Below are 22,838 nucleotides of genomic sequence, written 5' to 3'. Positions count from 1 at the left end.
GTGTGTGTATGTACATATATATATATATATATATATATACACACACACACACACACACACACATACAGTACAGTCAAAGTGTGGACACACCTTCTCATTCTGTTTTCTTTATTTTCATGACTATTTACATTATAGATTGTCACTGAAGGCATCAAAACTATGAATGAACACATGTGGAGTTATGTACTTAACAAAAAAAAGGTGAAACAACTGAAAACATGTTTTATATTCTAGTTTCTTCAAAATAGCCACCCTTTGCTCTGATTACTGCTTTGCACACTCTTGGCATTCTCTCCATGAGCTTCAAGAGGTAGTCACTTGAAATGGTTTTCACTTCACAGGGGTGTGTGCCTTATTAGGGTTGATTAGTGGAATTTCTTACTTTATTAATGGGGTTGGGACCATCAGTTGTGTTGTGAATGAGAAGGTGTCTCCAAATGTTTGGCCTGTACTGTATATATATATGATATTTATTAGGGATGTCCGATAATATCGGCCGAAAAATGCGTTAAAATGTAATATCGGAAATTATCGGTATCGTTTTTTATTATCATCAGTATCGTTTTATTTTTTTAAATTTATTTTTTATTAAATCAACATAAAAAACACAAGATACACTTACAATTAATGCACCAACCCAAAAAACCTTCCTCCCCCATTTACACAAAAGGGTTGTTTCTTTCTGTTATTAATATTCTGGTTCCTACATTATATATCAATATATATCAATACAGTCTGCAAGGGATACAGTCCGTAAGCACACATGATTGTGCGTGCTGCTGGTCCACTAATAGTACTAACCTTTAACAGTTAATTATACTCATTTTCATTAATTACTAGTTTATATGTAACTGTTTTTATATTGTTTTACTTTCTTTTTTATTCAAGAAAATGTTTTTAATTTATTTATTTATTTTATTAATTTAAAAAAAAGTACCTTATCTTCACCATACCTGGTTGTCCAAATTAGGCATAATAATGCGTTAATTCCACGACTGTTGATATCGGTATCGGTAATTAAAGAGTTGGACAATATCGGAATATCGGATATCGGCAAAAAGCCATTATCGGACATCCCTAATATTTATGTATTTGGGCCACAGCCTGTATAAAAGCTGGTCTCCACCACAAGGACAGAAAATACTTTTGGAGCTGAAGGTCCAATCAGAGTGTGAACTCGGTGCCGTTATGTAGTCTGTATTGCACATTTTCCAAAAAGGGCATCTGAGAGTGAAGACGGTCCACCATGGTCACTGAGACTCTGCTGCACTTTGACACGTCCAAAGTTTTCAGTCTCTTGCAGTGCTGAGTCAGCAGGAACAAAGACCTGCACATCCACACGTTAAAGAAGGGAAAGTGTCGCACGTGAACAAAAGTGCGGACTTACTTGTCAGTGATGTTGCAAGCGGCGAGGTAGAAGTGCTGCAGTCTGTGCAAGTGTGGGAGCGCCTGTGCCACGCCCAGGTCACTTATGTGTGCACAGTGGCTGAGGTCCAGGCTGGTCAGGCTGCGGCACTGACGAGCGACGGCCCACAAACTGGCGTCTGTGACCTCGGGCAGCATGGACAGTGACAGATGTTGGAGGTCTGGGTAGCGCACCACCTGCGTGGATTCATCAAATCATGAGTCCTGGTTTTCTCCCGTCTTTGACGCGACGTGCGTGATGACGTCACCACCTGAGCGATGCTGCTGTCGGTCAGCTTGCAGCAGGCGGACAAGTTGAGCTCCCGCAGCCTGGAGAGAGCTAAAAGCGACGCTCCCGCCTCCCGTTTGAAGCGCTCCAGGTGGTCCTGCGTCACCAGCTTGGGACGATCCTCAAAAGGCAAGCGGGGGGGCTTGAAGAAACCCATGTTTCCAAAGGTGCGCGTGAACCTGGGGCCGTGGTCCTCCTGTTGAGGGCATCAACGGAGCTTTAAAATGTGCTTTTTAAAGCCACAAACAGACAAAATCAGAAGTTTTGTTGATGCACAACATCCATCCATCCATTTTCTACCGCTTATTCCCTTTGGGGTCGCGGGGGGCGCTGGAGCCTATCTCAGCTACAATCGGGCGGAAGAGTGAGGCGTAAAATGTCTTCTACATTTGACCTCTGTATTGACTGTTGCGTCTGACCAGACTTCCGTCCCAGAGAAGTAAAGTCACTGGTCAGTCCCAAGCTCTTTAGATGACATATATGCAGAGTAAGAAGGACCATCAAGACAGAATAGAAATATTATCAAGTTTTACTAAAGCTTCAGGAGACCAGCCCACACCAATACATTCATACCGGCTTCTCGAATTGGTTTAACGTTCAAACGGAAAAAACAACTTCTTGAATACGAAGAAAGCCCCCACCCTGTCCAGAAAGGAATACAGCCTCATTGTTCTAATACAGATAAGATATAAAGGGAGTCCTCCAACTCCTACATTCCGAGTCTTCAAGGTAAAGCACACAGTTTACTTGCGGACATAAGATAAAAAAAAATAGAAGGAGTACAAATGGAAAAACACTAGCTGATTTAAACATGGCTATGAATAAAGAAATAACTCTTAAACATTCTCCACATGACCCTGTACTGATACTGTATGAGTGTTTCATAATAGCACCATCTGCTGGATTGAAAAAGTCACTACATTTCACCTGCAAATAAAAATATATTTTTAAGCAAATATCAGTGCAGAAAAGAACATGAAATGCACAACTCTGGTCAAAAAGCCAAATAGTAAACAGGTCAAAGGAACATTGACCTCATTTGGTGCTATAAGATCAACATTTTGGAATTTTGCTTAGTTCCATCTCGATCGACGATGGCGACTAAAATTGAGGTGCAAGGCGGCACGCCATTCCTCCCGCTTCTTTCAGGACGAGCTGTCACTTGTGAGCAGAAAGAAGTTTGCTGCTTCACAGTCACATGACATAGCAGTGCCATGTCCTTGTCAGATGGCGCTGTTGAGCACTATGCAGGCTCAAAGTAATTGTGAATAGAATTAGTCCTCTATATGTAACAGGGTCAATTATGTCTTGCAAATTATGTATTTTATAATGTTTTATTATTGTTATAAGTACACAAAATGTGTAAGTTACATGTAAATATCTCAATGTTGTTCGATGTTTTGTCAATGTGGAACCATTGCCTCCTACTGCAATAATTACTGTGACACCTGTCTTTTTATATGCGTTGGACACGCCTTCCAACTTCCCTTTGTTTGTGTGTGTGAAAAGCTGTAGATATTATGTGATTGGGCCGGCATGCAAATGCAGTGCCTTTAAGGCACGCCCCCAATATTGTTGTCTGGGTGGAAATCGGGAGAAATTCGGGAGAATGGTTGCCCCGGGAGATTGTCGGGAGGGGCACTGAAATTCGGGAGTCTCCCGGGAAAATCGGGAGGGTTGGCAAGTATGACTGGGAGACGCAACCGATATTATCGGACATCTCTAGTTGGAACAGTAACACAATTGTAGTACACGCTCATGGCTTTGGGTGGGGGGAAGCAGGTTTCACTACACATCTTAAAACAAAGCACGGCACTCTGTCAAGCACACCTGTGAAGTGAAAACCATTTCAGGTGACTACCTCTTGAAGCTCATCGAGAGAATGCCAAGAGTGTGCAAAGCAGTAATCACAGCAAAGGGTGGCTATTTTGAAGAAACTAGAATATAAAACATGTTTTTAGTTATTTCACCTTTTTTTTGTTAAGTACATAACTCCACATGTGTTCATTCATAGTTTTGATGCCTTCAGTGACAATCTACAACGTAAATAGTCATGAAAATAAACATTGAATTAGGAGAAGGTGTGTCCAAACTTTTGGCCTGTACTGTATTTTATAAAACAATAAAAACTTCACATCAATTAGAAGTGGGGGAAGTACCGTATTTTTCGGACTATAAGTCGCAGTTTTTTTTCAAAGTTTGGCCGGGCTCCAGTGCGATTTATATGTTTTTTTCCTTCTTTATTATGCATTTTCAGTAGGTGCGACTTATACTCTTAAAAATACGGTAATCGATTTTTAGATGCATCGCAATTTGGACATGGAAGATAATAAAATCGATTAGTAAACGTCTAATAATCGATTTTTTTGTAGTGTAAAAATGGTCGTGCCCACGTGTACAGGAAGTGATGTCATGGCTTCAAGTGGCATGCAAAATGAATGAATGAAGCGTTTGTACGCCGAGACATGATTCATACACGGAGGGGCAATATATTTGGTGCGACATAAACGTTCGTAAACCTGGAAAGGACACAAATAGAGTTGTTTGTGAATGGAGGTTCCATTGTATAATTATAGACTATTAATTATTGTCAATAAAGAAAGTACCAATGATTGTCACACACACACACTAGGTGTGGCAAAATTATTCTCCGCATTTGACCCATCACCCTTGATCACCCCCTGGGAGGTGAGGGGAGCAGTGGGCAGCAGCGGTGGCCGTGCCCGGGAATAAGTTTTGGTGATTTAACCCCCAATTCCAACCCTTGATGCTGAGTGCCAAACAGGGAAGTAATGGGTCCCATTTTTATAGTCTTTGGTATGACTCGGCCGGGGTTTGAACTCACAACCTACCCATCTCAGGGCGGACACTCTAACCACTAGGCCACTGAGTAGGTGATTTAACTACAGTGTGTGTTTTCTTCACCTTCTCTTCATCCAGCTCACATGTCCTGTTCTCCACTATGCCCAGCAGACCCCAGTCTGTCACCTCCTTGCACCCACCCAGGCGGAGCACTACCAGGCCCTGCAGGTAGGAGGCGATGGCACGCACCGACAGATCGGTCACATTGACACACGAGGTCAGGTCCAGCTGACGTAAGGTGCTGCCTACAAGCTGGGTGAGGGCCAAAACAGCCTCGTCCTGAAGAGAAAAAAAAATGAGGTTATTAAATAGTTGTTTGTTTTTCCAACCCAAATGTGACGGATAAGACAAGGACGGACCCGAACGTAAGCGCAGCTCCTGAGGTGGAGCTTCTCCAGCTGTGCTCGCTCAGCATCACAGCGAGACAAACCCTTCACCATCTCTGTGCCCCCGATGTGAAGACACTCGGAGAGATCCACACTCTTCAGGGATGACACCGACAGCAGGTCAGCCAGGCCTGTAGACCACATGACCACCATCATTAACCTTTCTAACCCCTCAAAAAATGTTCATGGCAGCTAAAACATGACTGGCGGCCCGAGGGCCAAAACCAGATGTTCAGTTTAAATCTGACAGAAAATCCCTACAAACACTAGAGTGCTCCTGTTGTGTAGAGCAGTATTTTTCAACCACTAGTGTGCTGTGAGATACAGTCTAATGTGCCGTGGGAGATTATATAATTTCACCTAATTGGGTTAAAAATATTTCTTGCAAACCAGTAATTATTATCCGCAAATGTGCCGTTGTTGAGTGTCGATGCTGTCTAGAGCTCGGCAGAGTAACCGTGTAATACTCTTCCATATCAGTAGGTGGCAGCCGGTAGCTAATTGCTTTGTAGATGTTTGTGTGATCACAATATGTAGACGACAGCGGGAGGCAGTGTGAAGGTAAAAATGTATCTAACGCTTAAACCAAAAATAAACAAAAGGTGAGTGCCGCTAAGAAAAGGCACTGAAGCTTAAGGATGGCTATGCAAAATGAAACTAAAACTGAACTGGCTGCAAAGTAAACAAAAACAGAATGCTGGACGACAGCAAAGACTTACAGCGCGTGGAGCAGACGGCGTCCACAAAGTACATCCGTACATGACATGACAATCAACAATGTCCCCACAAATATGGATGGAGCCTGCACAACTGAAATAGTCTTGATTGCGAAAACAAAGCGGGTGCGGGGAATAGGAGCGCAAGACACGACACACAGGAAAACACCAAAAAACTCCAAATAAGTCACGGCGTGATGTGACAGGTGGTGACAGTACACCTACTTTGAGACAAGAGTTACAGTGATGCATTCTTGGTTATGCTTTGAATTCATATCCAACAATTGCGAGAACGACTTTTTACGGTCAAATGAGTTTCGTTTTTTTAAGGATTTCTGCTGGTGGTGTGCCGCCTGATTTTTTCAATGAAAAAAAACATGCCTTGGCTCAGAAAAGGTTGAAAAACACTGGTGTAGAGGAACTTGGACCACTGTAAACACATTGGCAGATCCTTGCATTGACATTTTAACCTTGCTCGCAAACATTATAACTTGTGATTTACATAACTGAGGCATTCCTCAAGGTACTCCTTTAAATCTTCTCCTTTCTGGCAGTTTCATTTAATATTGCTAATGGGATTTTTGTGTCCAAGTTTTTACTGCAACTATAAAGTAATTTGTTCAACCTCTTTAGTTGCGCCTCAGGGTTTCATTTTAGGTCCTGTCTTTGTCACCATTTGGGCTTTTCAATAGTGGCCACCGAGTTTAGTTCAAAAAGAGACTCACATTTTTGCAGCAGAGTCTTAAAAACACTAGAGTGCTGGATAGGGCGCATTAAAGGGGTCATATTATGATTTTAACACACTTTCTTGTGGTCTACATAACATGTACTGGTGGTTCCTTGGTCAAAATGTTGCATAGATGATGTTTTACAGATCATCTTCAAGTTGCTTTCTGACAGTCGCTTCAGGATGCGCCTTTTTGTGAGAGGTCTTATTTACGTGGCTCACCTTCCACAGCATCTTCTCCCCGTCATCTTTGTTGTAGCGGTGTAGCGTGCAAGGACGGGAGTGGAAGAAGTGTCAAAAGATGGAGCTAACTGTTTTAATGCCATTCAGACTTTACTTCAATCAATAACGGAGCAGCATCTCCTCATCCGTGGCTCACTAGTACAACAATAACGCTAGAAATGTGTCCCGTGAAAAAACGTCCGACCGGAACTCTCTAATAACTAAAGTTCCGTGGGTGAATAATGTAAACCCACTACACCGGTATGTTTTAGCGCTTCCATAGCGAGATATAAGTTAGAACTTTACACTACTTTATATTAGAAATGGCAACAACAGAGGGTGAATGTCCCATAACAAGAAGATAGTGAAAAAGAAGAAGCTTATTGACTATGGTATCGGCACAGACTACAGTGGCGGACATGCGCAAATACACATCAGCTGGTACCAGAAGGTAAGAAAAGTTAGTTTTGCATAATATTGTGAAACAAAACGCCAAATAATATGTCTGCTAACAGGTGCCATTTTGCAGTCCTTATACACACACCATAGTAATACTTGTATCTCTGACTACGGTAGCCATAATGGGCTGACAATCCATCAAGCGGTGCGGTCATACTAAAACATTTTGACAGATTTTTGAGTGCCGTCTGTAATGTTCTTTATTTTCAATGGAACATTTAAAGTTTTGGTGTTGTTTACTGGCGTCATATTGCAGTCTCCGCGTACCTCTTATGTCATACTTATTACACCATGTACCAAATAAAATGGCTTCGAGGTAGGTAAGCACAACCAGAATTATTCAGTATATTAGGCGCACCGGGTTATAAGGCACAATGTTGATTTTTGAGAAAATTAAAGGATTTTAAGTGTGCCTTAATAGTCCGAAAAAAACGGTAGCTTTTATGCTGAGAAGGTCCTTGAAAACAGCAGAGCGCTCCTGTTACTCTGACAAAATAAATAGACCAAAATCAAACGTCTACTGCTGAGGACACTAGTTCTCTGGATTACACAGTACAAAATAAGAATAGTGTCTGGCCCCCCGGTCCTTAGCTTTCTGGAAATGTGGCCCCCAAAACAATTTAGTTGAACAGCCCTGCTCTAAAAGGTCTATGAAGATGTTCTTAGGATGAAGTCCACCACAATGGCGCAAGACCCTCCTTGTCTGGGCACTTTTAGATGGTACATACAATGTTTAAGATTGTGAGCATGGACTAATGAAGCCTGCTCGATGAGAACATCTTCTAAGACAATCAGAGCAGTTCAGTTAGGATGTATTGACTGTGAGAACACGATGACCTGCATGAATGACAACATTCACAGGCTTTTAGCGATGGTGACTTATTATTCAGTAGCTGGATATTTAAGGTTATACAGTACTGTATATACACTGATGGCAATAATAGTGTAGAACTATTGACTGACAGGACACCTGTTTCAGTGATCCTCCAGGCACGTGACAGAGATAAGTGCGTCAGCGAGCGCAGGCCTCGTGCGATGGCGACCACGCTCCTGCTGGTCAGCTCAGTGCAGCCGCTGATGTCCAATCTCTGGAGGCTGGGTTGGTGCTTCAGCAGCAGCTCCACTGAATAGTCTGTCAGCTCCTTGCAGCTTTGCAGACACAGCTCCTCTAAGGCCAGACCTTCAACCTGCAACAACACACACGTTTAATATTTGAATCTTTAGCAAAAAAATACAACTTGTTTATGTCGACATAACTAGCCATTAGCGCTGCAACGATTCATCAATTAGAAAAAAGCAACAATTTGAATGTTGTTGCTTGAATGATTTGTTTAATAAATAAAATACGCGGACACTGTTTCTGCATGACTGTTTCAACACAGCGCACAGGTGCCCCTACTGGTGATGCAGGTCGCACTGCAGCCTGCAGGTGATATGGCCTGTGTGTTAGACAGACAGTTTGTATGTTAATGCTAACAAGTTGTGTGTCCAAAGATCAAACACTTCTCCTCCTATTAATACATTTTCAAATGTGTATATGTTTAATTGCTAAAATATATTGTCACTCAAATTATCATATTGTACTTTGTCAGTGTTTTTGTTTAGTTTGGTTCTTTATTATCTATTACCTGAATACCCAGGTTTTTATTGTACTTATCTTTTTTTGAATACAAGTGATATAGTATATAGTGATACTCCCGTGTTAAAAGGGTAACTTCAATGTTATGTGCATCCTATTTGTAATTATACAAAGCCTTTTTTTAATGTTATTTTATTCCAGGCATTCTTATTTTTTCTTCCTATATTATATTTATTTTGTATTATTTGTTATGTTATTCTATTTTTATTTCTATTAAGTTTTTTCTCTTTTCTTGTATTTTTGAGAGTGTTCTTTTTATCTTTTCTTCTTGTAATTGAGCTATTTTGATCAAACAATTTGCCTTGGGGATCAATAAAATATGAGCCTAAGTTTATAGGAAGAAAGAATACAAATCATTGTTTATTTAAACTATATTCCCTAAAAGGCACATTTAGGCTAAAGTGTGTTTTATTCAATTACTTGATAAATCAAAGAAGTTAATCGATAGATTACTGTATTACTAAAATAACTGATAGCTGCAGCCCTTCTAGTCATTGCTTGCACACTTGGGACTTTGTTTGGAAACATAGGCAGTTTGTTGTCATCATTTCCCCCCATTTGTGCATATTTTTGTTTTTTTTCTTAAAAAGTACCGGTAGATGATGTCTAATATTATTCACATTTATCTTATATTTGAGCAGCAAAATCATCTGAAAATTGTACCCCAAAAAAAGTAGTGTTTGTACAGCCATAGTACAAGATGAGGTTTGCTGACCTGGGCAATCGTGCGAAGTGACTCAGGGGTGATGGAGGTCCTGCTGAGGTCCAGGGCGACAATGGTGGTGTTCTGCTCCATCAGCAACTTCCGCACATTCCTCAGCGAGAGCAGTGCTGAGGAAACTTCCACAGTTCCCACCGGGCATCCGCGGTATGGGTCAAACTCAAAAGCAATATGACAGCCAGCCAAGGAGAGGCGGCGGAGCCGTGGCGTGCATCCTGTGAGTCGGTTGAAGGTGAGGTCAGAGAGGTAGCGCAGGTCGGAAAGATCCAGTTCTTCTAGCCCGGATAAGGCCGATCTGACCTAGGACACAATGGAAAACATTGATTTCTGTACACACATTATTGCTTAAAAAGACACTGCAGCTTTTTGGAAGTTTGCCCATAAGCCACAATCCTTACATGAGACAAGAACACACGCGTCTTTCCCTTTTCTGTGCATTCTAAATAGTGAAAAACAGCTAGTTTGAGGCGGGTAACAGAAGTAGGCTCACAAGGCCATTAGGATTCATCTATCCATTCATCCATCCATTTTCTACCGCTTGTCCCTTTTTAGGGTCGCGGGGGATGCTGGAGCCTACCTCAGCTGCATTCGGGCTATTCCGCCTATAAAGCCCTATAGTAAACATCTAAACATTTACATGCCGTGACCTGCATATTAACCAAGCTACAGGGACAGTTATTGTAAGCGTTAACACAGAGGAACTACTTTTCTGGCGTAGGAACACATCGCCTTGCTCACACTACACGAGCGAGTAGCCAGTTACTAGGGACAAAAAGAAAAAGAAATCCACATACTACCAACTTGATTCTATATGGCTTTCAACAAACGGAACACAGCAGAAGACCCGATTACATCGATAGGAAGAATTTGTAAGGATTATTCTGAATTTAGCAGGTCAAGAAGAGCATGTGTGCTGAAAATGCCTAAAATTATCTGAAGCTAAATTAAAAAGCCGATGGCTGTATTAGAGCCACTGAATATTCATTCTCTAATTAGTCAACTAATCGTTAAGCTAGACAATGAATTGTCAACTATCAAAATTGTCGTTAGTTGCAGCCTGACTTCAACTTAAAAAATTTTAAAGCCAGAAAATACAAGAACACTCCTAAGGACTGGCAGACGCCACAAATAGTGATTAAAAAAACAGAGTCGCTGCATCAGTTAGAAGACGAGCCATATCTCAATAATGGTAGCAAGGTGTGATGTCACCTGCTGTCTGTGCTCCTCCCTGGAGAGGAAAGCTCCTGACATAAAGAGACTGTCCAGCCCTCTTAGGTCGAGTCTGCGGAGGGAGGTGAGGCGAGGGAGGAGGGCCAGCAGGGAGGCCTCAGACACACTGCTGCCAGGCAGTGCTAAACTGTCCAACCTGGAGCCAAGACATAAACCCACCTGAAGGGCACAGGGACATACACAGGACAGAGTGAAAAGTATTGTGAGGAAAGGATTCTAAACATACAGTGAATTTAAAAAGTCTTCATACTAGGGTTGTACGGTATAACGGTACTAATAAAGTATCGCGGTACTAATCAATTGAAATCGGTACTATACCACCTTTGAAAAGTACCAGTACCATTCTTTCATCTGAATTGCGCTGTGCGGCGGTGACTACACAGCCGAGGCACATGATGTTGAGTGTGTCAGAACGCACACAAAAGTGTGTACAAGCAATAACATCGTGGTGGGGAAGAAAAACGACACTTATACTGGTTAATAAAGAGGGTGCGTGAAGCGCAATATGGAGGTATTTGGACTTCAAAACTAACAATAAAGGTGGGCACTTAAAACATCAAGGGTTGTTTTACACCTTTCCTTCTTGTCGGCTCCCAAACCGTGGTCGAGCAGCGCACAGGAGACGTTCCCTCCAGGGGCGATGTTTTGTCGGGGGTAATATTGGGTGTGTAAAGCTCCGCTCTTTGGTCGGAATGACAAGGCCGTCGATTAGTTACAACTTGGTCACTTTATTTATAATTTCCACTGGGCACACCCACCATGCTATTAACACTCCTGCACATGCTATTGCTACCTCTCCTTGCTGTCACTCACCCCACATCCTGCCATTCTTAAAGGAGCACACACACATACACTACTCTCACAACAGCTACTTTAAAACACGCCTCGCTAAACGTTGCCATTAGTATTACCACCTTTTCAATAATAGGCATTCAGATCTGCACATGGAGTTTAAATAGTGACATGTAGGGCTGCAACAACTAATCGATTAAATCGATTAAAATCGATTATAAAAATAGTTGGCGATTAATTTAGTCATCGATTCGTTTATTTATAAACTGCAACATGTACAAACAGCTGAGAAACAATAATCAAAATAAGTATGGTGCCAGTATGCTGTTTTTTTTCCAATAAAATACTGGAAAGGATAGAAATGTAGTTTGTCTCTTTTATCCGATTATTAATCAATTAATCGAAGTAATAATCGACAGATTAATCGATTATCAAATTAATCGTTAGTTGCAGCCCTAGTGACATGTAATATCGTAGTTGTTACACCTGTCCTGCTGCTCTCTCTTTACTCGCCCGCTCACTCACTGACAACACTCAGCCAACACATTGAACACTCAGCCAACACGCGCACGCGCACACACACACACACACACACACACACACACACACACACACACACACACACACACACACACACACGTACTACTCACATAAGTTAACTAGCTCCTCTGTTGTGCACATAGAGATACGTAGACGCACACAGATGCTTGGCTTGATGCCAAATATTAGCAGAGTTAACTAATGGAAGTGAAATGACTACATTTTGTAACAAATTCCAACAATTTGTGTTTTGTCTATAATAAATGTGTTTTATCTGCTACATGGCTTATCTATGTACATTTATCCATAGTTTTGTTTTTAGTACTTAAAAATTAATAATTGTATTTTTCTTAAAGCACGTACCAGAAATGGCGACCATAAATCATGAATAATTTCATATGTCAGTAAAACTTGATGTTCTATTCTAACCTAATCATTGATTATGGCAGACCATATGTAATATGGAAAATTGTAAATTGTTCTTTGAGTGCAACAAGAAAAGCCCAATGTGTTTAATGACTTTTATTTTATATTTTAACCTTGTAAAATTGTTCTTTGACAGTGAGTGTTTAATGTAGTGTAAGAAATGTTCTGTTAAAATAAAGCCAATATTGACATTTTTCATAGTTCCCTTTATTTGGAAAAGTAACAAATAGTATCAAAAAGTATTGATATACATTTTGGTAACGGTACTAAATTATTGGTATCGGGACAACCCTACTTCATACTCATAAAAATGTCTGCACATTATATCCCACCACAAACATGAATACAGTGATACCTCAACTTAAGAGTGTTTTGAGATGAGAGCTGTCTCTCAGCTAATTGTCATTTTTTAAGCTGTAAACAAAAATTTGAGTTACAAGCATCCCGCCATCTAATGGCGTAGAAAATGCCACAGTGAACCCCATAAGAGCCGACCAAAACATCTGTCCTTACTCGCTAGCATTAGCTTATAGCTAGAGATGGACATAACTGTTTTCCAACCATGGGAAGAAAGAGTGTGAGTGTGAAATTGGAATATCAATCGAGATCGGATGATTTTTTTTTTGGCATAACTGCCCAGCCTTAGAACATGATAATCAGCTTGGAATAGTCACACATAAGAAAACAATAATAATAATAAAACAATGAAGCTAAGAAAAATCATTTTTTTCCACATCTTTATTTACGCCAATTACATATTGTACTGATAAGAGTACCGATGAATACTGGTATCAATAAGTAATATCAGTATCGATACAATCCTAACAATATACATCCCAAGTTCTGATTATACAGAATATATGATCCGTGAATATTGTATTGTTTTTCATACAATATTTCTTATCTAAAAATGTGTGTTTTTGTCAAACATGCCAAAATTGTGGTGCTTTAGGAGATTTAGATACAAGAGGTCTCTCTGATTTTTTTTAATGTTACGAGCCCAACCTGCGGCTGGTTGAAGTAATATTTGTGACTGCTTTGTGCCGTTTGAGCAATAAAGATTGCAATAATAATATATTGTTACATGTTGTTCCTGCTTCGACTACATCTGAAACGAACATAAGTTGAGATGTCCAATAATAGGTCAAGATCTGATCAGGGGCCCATAAAGGAATATTTGGAAGGCAATTGCTTGCACTCAGAGTAAAGGGGGGCTGAATATTTTACACTTTTCTGTTTTTAATTTGTACAAAAAAATGAAAAATTATTCCACTTCACAAACTTCTTCTAATGTCAACATTTGAATAGTTTTAGCTTTTTTTTTTCTTTTTTCTTTTTTTTTTTAAATGTTTCAATATTAAAATAGCCACTGCTGTTTTTCCAATATTTGGTGCTCAGTAAATACGGCTGGTCATCACTGCTAGTCTAAAAGTCTGAACCACACTGCAAGACAGTAATAGTATAATAATCTGCATGACAGTAATAGTATAAAAATGTAGACAAACAAATACAAGGCTAGTCAATTTAAAGCTTGGACAACTTGAAACCTGGTCGACACTGATTAAAGCCGCTCCCTTTATAAAGGTTTGATGCACCAAAAACTGACCTCCATCAGCAGAGATCTGGACAAGCTGAATCCATCCAGCTGGCTGATGATCAGGCTGCAACGACACCTTCGCTGCAGACCCCTGACCAGTTCCAGGGATGCGGCTGAAGCCGGAAAGCAAAACATGACATTTTTCTACACAAAAAGAGCAGACAGACGAGAGGTTTGTCCTTCAAGTAATAATCAATCATCGTCGCTGAAGTGACATGTATGTGGCACAAATCACCTGAAAGCAGGAGTCCTGGCTGGCAAAGTACCAGCTGCGGCAGACGAGTGAGGCTTCCTTCCTGTCCGAAGTTGGTAGAAAGCCCAGCACGTACACTAGGATCTGTCAAAAAAGCGTGGTGGGGAACAGAGTAGCTTTAAAAGAAAAAGGGGTTGCTGAGAACATGATACATTTTAATTTTTAGGGTAACATTTAAAAATGAGACGATTTTGATAACTACCGTATTTTTCGGACTATAAGTCGCAGTTTTTTTCATAGTTTGGCCGGGGGTGCGACTTATACTCAGGAGCGACTTATGTGTGAAATGATTAACACATTACCGTAAAATATCAAATAATATTATTTCGCTCATTCACGTAAGAGACTAGACGTATAAGATTTCATGGGATTTAGCGATTAGGAGTGACAGATTGTTTGGTAAACGTATAGCATGTTCTATATGTTATAGTTATTTGAATGACTCTTACCATAATATGTTACGTTAACATACCAGGCACGTTCTCAGTTGGTTATTTATGCGTCATATAACATACACTTATTCAGCCTGTTTTTCACTATTCTTTATTTATTTTAAATTGCCTTTCAAATGTCTATTCTTGGTGTTGGGTTTTATCAAATACATTTCCCCCAAAAATGCGACTTATACTCCAGTGCGACTTATATATGTTTTTTTCCTTCTTTATTATGCATTTTCGGCCGGTGCGACTTATACTCCGGAGCGACTTATACTCCAAAAAATACGGTATGCTGTTCAGTCGTTATATCTTGTTCTCTTATACATTTCCAAGTCTCATTTGCAATGCAATTACACTTCCATGACATTAGGAGGCAGTCCTGTATGTGTAGGCTATCTAGGACAGTGTTTTTCAACCACTTTGCCGTGGGCAAACTACTGTGCGGTGAGATGTTGTCTGGTGTGCCGTTGGAAATTATGCAACTTCACCCAATTGGTCCAAAAAATATTTTTTGCAAATCAATAATTATAATCTGCAAATAATATGCCGTTCCTTAGTGTTCGTACTGTGTAGAACTCGGCTGTAGAACTGTGATCCCAAAATGCAGACCACAGCGTGCAGGTAAAAAAGGTATGTAATGCTTAAACCAAAAATGAACAAAAGGGAAAGGAAAAGGCAATGAAGCATAGGGATGGCTATGTAAAACGACAGTAAAACTGAACTGGCTACAAAGTAAACAGACACAGAATGCTGGAAGACAGCAAAAACTTGCAGCGTGTGGAGCAGAGACGGCATCCTCAAAGTACATCCGTACATGACATGGCAAGCAACATTGTCCACAAAAAGAAGAATAGCAACAACTTAAATAGCCTTGCTTGCTAACACAAAGCAGGTGCGGGGAATAGCGCTCAAAGGAAGACATGAAACTGCTACAGGAAAACACCAAAATAACAGCACAAGACAAGAACTAAAGCACTACACACAGGAAAACACCAACAAATTCAAAATAAGGCATGAGGAGGACCTGGTGGAGTTTCATTTTTTAACGTTTTCTGCTTATATGTACATTACATATATATATATTAGGGATGTCCGATAATGGCTTTCTGCCGATATCCGATATTGTCCAACTCTTTAATTACCGATACCGATATCAACTGATACCGATATATACAGTCGTGGAATTAACATATTATTATGCCTAGTTTGGACAACCAGGTATGGTGAAGATAGTCTTTTTTTTTTTAAATTAATAAAATAAAATAAGATGAATAAATTAAAAACATTTTCTTGAATATAAAAGAAAGTAAAACAATATAAAAACAGTTACATATAAACTAGTAATTAATGAAAATGAGTAAAATTAACTCTTAAAGGTTAGTACTATTAGTGGACCAGCAGCACGCACAATCATGTGTGCTTACGGACTGTATCCCTTGCAGACTGTATTGATATATATTGATATATAATGTAGGAACCAGAATATTAATAACAGAAAGAAACAACCCTTTTGTGTGAATGAGTGTAAATGGGGGAGGGAGGTTTTTTGGGTTGGTGCACTATTTGTAAGTGTATCTTGTGTTTTTTATGTTGATTTAATAAAAAATAAATAAGTAAATAAAAAAACGATACCAGTAATAAAAAAAACGATACTGATATTTTGCGACATTACATTTTAAAGCATTTATCGTCCGATGATATCGGCAGACCGATATTATCGGACATCTCTAATATATATATATATATATATATATATATATATATTGGGAATGCACTCCCAACATGTGTAAAAGTAAGTGCATCTCTATCCTCCTTCAAAACCGCACTAAAACATCACCTCCAGGCAACTTCAACCCTTGACTAACACCCTCCCCCTTCCACATCCCACCTCCCCGGATTGTAAATAACCAAATACAAATAATCACATGTATTTCTAATGTATATACTTGTTCTTATGCTACCTGAACTCACTATGTTCTCTGCTCGCTGTACTTATCCTACCAAGTCAGACCTACACTGTTTCAAAGCCCATTTCTCTCGATTACGCATGCACCTCCTGGTACCCTAGCACCTCCAAAACCCTCAAATCTAGACTCCAAACATCCCAGCAGAACAAGCTAGTCAGATTACTTCTAGACCTCCACCCCAGATCCCACCGCACTCCTATCCACTTCTCCAAAGTGGGCTGGCTCAGGGTGGAGGACAGAGTAAAACAACTTGCACTGAGCCTAGTCTATAAAATCCGCTACACCTCCCCGAAGTACATGTCAAACTACTTCCTTAACGTAAATGACCGCCATAACCACAACACCAGGGGAAGCTCCACTAACCACGTTAAACCCAGATTCCGATCTAACAAAGGTCTTAACTCATTCTCTTTCTATGCCACATCAATGTGGAATGCGCTCCCAACAGGTATAAAAGAAAGTGCATCTCTATCCTCCTTCAAAACCGCACTAAAACATCACCTCCAGGCAACTTCAACCCTTGACTAACACCCTCCCCCTTCCACATCCCACCTCCCCGGATTGTAAATAACCAAATACAAATAATCACATGTATTTCTAATGTATATACTTGTTCTTATGCTACCTGAACTCACTATGTTCTCTGCTCGCTGTACATATCCTACCAAGTCAGACATACACTGTTTCAAAGCCCATTTCTCTCGATTACGCATGCACCTCCTGGTACCCTAGCACCTCCTGGTACCCTCAAATCTAGACTCCAAACATCCCAGAACAAGCTAGTCAGATTACTTCTAGACCTCCACCCCAGATCCCACCTCACTCCTACCCACTTCTCCAAAGTGGGCTGGCTCAGGGTGGAGGACAGAGTAAAACAACTTGCACTGAGCCTAGTCTATAAAATCCGCTACACCTCCCTGATACCGAAGTACATGTCAAACTACTTCCTTAACGTAAATGACCGCCATAACCACAACACCAGGGGAAGCTCTACTAACCACGTTAAACCCAGATTCCGATCTAACAAAGGTCTTAACTCATTCTCTTTCTATGCCACATCAATGTGGAATGCGCTCCCAACAGGTATAAAAGAAAGGGCATTTCTATCCTCCTTCAAAACCGCAATAAAAGTACACCTCCAGGCAACTTCAACCCTAAACTAACACCCTCCCCGGATTGTTTTTAATAATCAAATGCAAACAATCAAATGCAGATATTTTTCTTATGCCTTCTGATCTCTCTCTCTCTCTCTCTCTATGTCCACTACTTGCTGTACATATCCTACCAAGTCAGACCTACACTGTTTCAATATCCATTTCTCTGTTCTCAATTGTTGATGACTGATGATAACAACCAAACCTAACCCCCCCCCCTCCACACCCCGAATTGTATCCATCCATCCATTTTCTACCGCTTATTCCCTTTTTTGGGGGGGGGTCGCGGGGGGCGCTGGAGCCTATCTCAGCTACAATCGGGCGAAAGGCGGGGTACACCCTGGACAAGTCGCCACCTCATCGCAGGGCCAACACAGATAGACAGACAACATTCACACTCACATTCACACACTAGGGCCAATTTAGTGTTGCCAATCAACCTATCCCCAGGTGCATGTCTTTGGAAGTGGGAGGAAGCCGGAGTACCCGGAGGGAACCCAAATAATGTCCATCCATCCATCCATTTTCTACCGCTTATTCCCTTTGGGGTCGCGGGGGCGCTGGAGCCTATCTCAGCTACAATCGGGCAGAAGGCGGGGTACACCCTGGACAAGTCGCCACCTGATCGCAGGGCCAACACAGATAGACAGACAACATTCACACTCACATCCACACCCATCCATCCATCCATTTTCTACCGCTTATTCCCTTTGGGGTCGCGGGGGGCGCTGGAGCCTATCTCAGCTACAATCGGGCGGAAGGCGGCGTACACCCTGGACAAGTCGCCACCTCATCGCAGGGCCAACACAGGTAGACAGACAACATTCACACTCACATCCACACACTAGGGCCAATTTAGTGTTGCCAATCAACTTATCCCCAGGTGCATGTCTTTGGAGGTGGGAGGAAGCCGGAGTACCCGGAGGGAACCCAAATAATGTAAATAATTCAATGTATACAACCTGATGATTATCTTGTGTGATGACTGTATTATGATTATAGTATATATGATAGTATATATCTGTATCATGAATCAATTTAAGTGGACCCCGACTTAAACAAGTTGAAAAACTGGTCAATTGTACGGAATATGTACTTCACTGTGCAACCTACTAATAAAAGTCTCAATCAATCAATCAATCAATGCAATTGTTGATGACTCAAGTATGCGGTTATCAACCAAACCCTCCTCATCCCACCCCCCGGATTGTAAATACTGTAAATAATTCAATGTATATACTCTGATGATTAACTTGTGTGATGACTGTATTATGATGATAGTATATATTTGTACCATGAATTGATTAACGTGGACCCCGACTTAAACAAGTTGAAAAACTTATTCGGGTGTTACCATTTAGTGGTCAATTGTACGGAATATGTACTGTACTGTGCAATCTACTAATAAAAGTTTCAATCAATCAATCAATCAAAAACAACAACACGGTCACTCTTTGCAACTAGTTGACACTAGCATCTCTTTGAATGACCTCCGAGGTGACTCACCTCCAGGGGTAACTTCGGTGCTTCCGGCGAGTCCTCCTCATCGCTGCCTTCCATCTCAGAGTAGCCCTCGGCTAGCTAGCAGCTACCTAGCCTGAATGCTAATAGCTAGCAAGCCAGCTGGACTCGGGCTCACATGTAGAATAATGACCGACATGGCCGACGTCGTGACAATAGAGAGTAGTAAAGAGCCATGTCAACAACTGCCTCCTCCAGACTTTGACACGGCGTTCGTAGAACCGGACAGTAAATACATTTGGTCATTTTATGACGCTGCGCCGGTGTCTTGAATTGTATCAGCTGACTGCCATGACGTCACTATGGGCGGGAAAACAAACCCAGTGGAAGAGCGGTGGTAAAGTTGGTGGATATTCGCCTCCGTAGCTCCAGCGGAAGCTCCGCCTCACCGTGCCCGGACTGCTCTCTCATGCTACCGGGGAGCTCGCGGGAGAAATGCAGCTCAATGCTGGTAGTTTACATTTAGGGACCGTCAATAAATTACTATCGTGTTGTAAGAGTGTTTTGTTAAGAATGTCTTCTCAATCAAAACACCAAATAATCCAGGAGTCCCCAAACTACGGCCCGCAAGCGTCCAAAATCCAGGTTTAAAAAAATATATATACATATATATTTTTTTAATTATCATCATTATTTTTTTAATCTGTCCTTTCTAATCCATTTGTTACTCGGGTCTCCTATAGCCAGTGATTTTCAACCTTTTTTGAGCCAAGGCACATTTTTTGTGTTGACAAAATCCAGAGGCACACCACCAGCAGAAATCATTAAACAACGAAATTTAGTTGACAGTAAAAAGTCGTCGCAAATGTTGGATATGAATTTAAACCATGACCAACCATGCATCAATATAGCTCTTGTCTCAGGTGTACTGTCACCACCTGTCACATCACGCCGTGACTTATTTGGAGTTTTTTGCTGTTTTCCTGTGTGTAGTGTTTTAGTTATTGTCTTGCGCTCCTATTTTGGTGGCTTTTTCTCTTTTTTTGGTATTTTCCTGTAGCAGTTTCAAGTCTTCGTTTGAGCGATATTTCCCGCATCTACTTTGTTTTTATCCTTCTTCGTGGGGACATTGTCGATTGTCATGTCATGTTCGGATGTACATTGTGGACGCCATCTTTGCTCCACAGTAAGTCTTTGCTGTCGTCCAGCATTCTGTTTTTGTTTACTTTGTAGCCAGTTCAGTTTTAGTTTCGTTCTGCATAGCCTTCCCTAAGCTTCAATGCCTTTTCTTAGGGGCACTCACCTTTTGTTTATTTTTGGTTTAAGCATTAGACACCCTTTTACCTGCACACTGCCTCCCACTGTTTCCGACATCTACAAAGCAATTAGCTACCTGCTGCCACCTACTGATATGGAAGAGTATTACACGGTTACTCTGCCGAGCTCTAGACAGCACCAACACTCAACAACAACACATCATTTACAGACTATAATTACTGGTTTGCAAAAAATGTTTTTTTACCCCAAATCGGTGAAATTAGATCATCTCCCACGGCACACCAGACTGTATCTCACGGCACACTAGTGTGCCGCGGCACAGTGGTTAAAAAACACTGTCCTAGGCACTGGTGGGTTAGTAGGGAGACTTTGTATTCAATCATGAGTGGAACAGGAAGCCAGTGAAGGGATATGAGAACTAGTGTGATGTGGTCGTATTTCCGCACTCACATAAGGTGAATATAAATGTAGAACATATCCATCCATCCATCTTCTTCCGCTTATCCGAGGTCGGGTCGCGGGGGCAGCAGCCTAAGCAGGGAAGCCCAGACTTCCCTCTCCCCAGCCACTTCGTCCAGCTCTTCATAATATGAGTTAATTAATTCTCTTCAGGAGCATGGTTTTATTTTGGGGGGTTTTTTGGTCTCTCAATGTGCCATAGTGTTTCTTTCTGTGTGTGTATCATTGCACTCAAAAACATTCAACCCTCATTACAAATATTTTTAGGCAGTGTTTGTTGCCTTTCAGTAGCTATAAACCTTTGATCCATTCAGCCTGTCCTCATTAGGGTCCCAAGTGAGCTGGAGCCTACCCCAGCTTACTTTGGACTGGTCACCAGTCAATCACAGAACATGCAAACTCCACATGAACATTTGACTGTGAGGCAGACGCGTTGCCTGCCTAAAACAACTAAAAAATAAAATACAATTCTAAATAAGTAACCATATCTAATTTCACACATGGTCATAATCAAATATTTGTGTTAACAATGTGAACAATTTTAAAAATTAATGTATAGGAGGTTGAATTATTTCACCTTTAACTGTAAATCCCTCAAAACCAATAAAAATAACGAAGCACTTTTGGCATTGTTTGAGGTGATAAACGTTTATATTTCTCAGCATGTGGTTAAGTCTTTGTGGAAATGTGCTCGATTCTCAGTATAGGCTATGTAGGTCACTTTTGTCAAGAGATAAAACCAAACTAACAACGCTGCCAAATGCAGTCAGAAACCTGAATATCCTTTATACCCGGATTTTCTGCAGCAACGTGGTTGTTATGCAGGAAATGATTTTTTTTTTTAAGTGTACACAATCTTAATAAGTATTACAAGCAAGTAACTCCTTTTACCCTTTGGGATCCCACAAATGTGGTGAATGTTGTCTTAAAAGTAAGTAATGTGTATATATATATATATATATATATATATATATATATATATATATATATATATACACACCCATATATATACTATATATATATATATATGTATGTGTGGGGTAAAAAATCACAAGACTATTTCATCTCTACAGGCCTGTTTCATGAGGGGGGGTACCCTCAATCGTCAGGAGATTTTAATGGGAGCATTCGCATACCATGGTTTATATAGGGCACAGAGTGGGTGGGTACAGAGTGGGTGGGTACAGGCTGGCCTAGGGGCGTGGTGATTGGCTCATGTGTTACTACCTAGGAGGTGTTTCCGTCTATGGCGGCATGTTACAATTTCGCTGCGCTTGTTGAGGGATGACAGGTCTGGACGGTAAATAATAAACAGTTTCTCTTTCAAGCATAGGTTGCATCTTTTATTACCACTATTGTAAGGTGTGCTGGATGCAAGAATTTGCCATGTTATTGAATATTCAACATTATTGTCTTTGAGGTCCCAAATGTGTTTGCTGAGTTCTGTGGTATTTCGCAGGTTTTTGTTCCTGAAAGAAGCCTTGTGGTTGTTCCATCTGGTTTTGAATTCACCCTCGGTTAATCCTACATATGTGTCGGATGTGTTAATGTCCTTGCGTATTACCTTAGATTGGTAGACAACTGATGTTTGTAAGCACCCCCCGTTGAGAGGGCAATCAGGTTTCTTTCGACAGTTACATGCTTTGTTGGTTTTGGAGTCGTTCTGACTGGGGGTCGACGGCTCATTTGCAATTGTTTTGTTGTGGTTTGAGATGATTTGTCGTATGTTGTTCATGCAGCTGTAGCTCAATTTGATGTTCTTGTTGAATACTTTTCTTAGGTTGTTGTCTTTGGGAAAGTGTTTGTCAATCAGATTGAG

General features: G+C 40.9%; 1 protein-coding gene across 1 annotated transcript; it reads right to left on the bottom strand.

The window, feature by feature from the left end:
• Positions 1 to 996: 996 nt before the first annotated feature.
• On the bottom strand, positions 997 to 19,393 carry fbxl9 (F-box and leucine rich repeat protein). The gene is made up of 11 exons (XM_061970239.1): positions 19,328 to 19,393; positions 14,246 to 14,347; positions 14,020 to 14,154; positions 10,635 to 10,814; positions 9,420 to 9,725; positions 8,036 to 8,252; positions 4,915 to 5,072; positions 4,619 to 4,834; positions 1,677 to 1,889; positions 1,388 to 1,602; positions 997 to 1,327 (listed from the first exon to the last, which is right to left on the bottom strand). The coding sequence occupies exons 1-11, from the start codon at positions 19,379 to 19,381 to the stop codon at positions 1,165 to 1,167; spliced, it is 1,959 nt and encodes a 652-aa protein (XP_061826223.1). The 5' UTR covers positions 19,382 to 19,393; the 3' UTR covers positions 997 to 1,164.
• Positions 19,394 to 22,838: the final 3,445 nt, after the last annotated feature.

This window comes from Nerophis lumbriciformis, linkage group LG10, assembly GCF_033978685.3.
Source record: "Nerophis lumbriciformis linkage group LG10, RoL_Nlum_v2.1, whole genome shotgun sequence".
Classification (NCBI taxonomy): domain Eukaryota; kingdom Metazoa; phylum Chordata; class Actinopteri; order Syngnathiformes; family Syngnathidae; genus Nerophis; species Nerophis lumbriciformis.
The sequence above is the reverse complement of the archived record's forward strand: the minus strand, read 5'-3'. Positions and strand labels throughout refer to the sequence as shown.

Excerpts from the sequence above, each read along its gene's own strand:
- fbxl9 (XM_061970239.1), bottom strand. The coding sequence starts at position 19,381 with ATGGAAGGCAGCGATGAGGAGGACTCGCCGGAAGCACCGAAGTTACCC. Across the intron at positions 8,253-9,419 it reads CACTTCGCACGATTGCCCAG|GTTGAAGGTCTGGCCTTAGA; the intron begins GTCAGCAAACCT and ends GTGTTGTTGCAG. Across the intron at positions 1,328-1,387 it reads GCTTGCAACATCACTGACAA|GTCTTTGTTCCTGCTGACTC; the intron begins GTAAGTCCGCAC and ends GTGGATGTGCAG.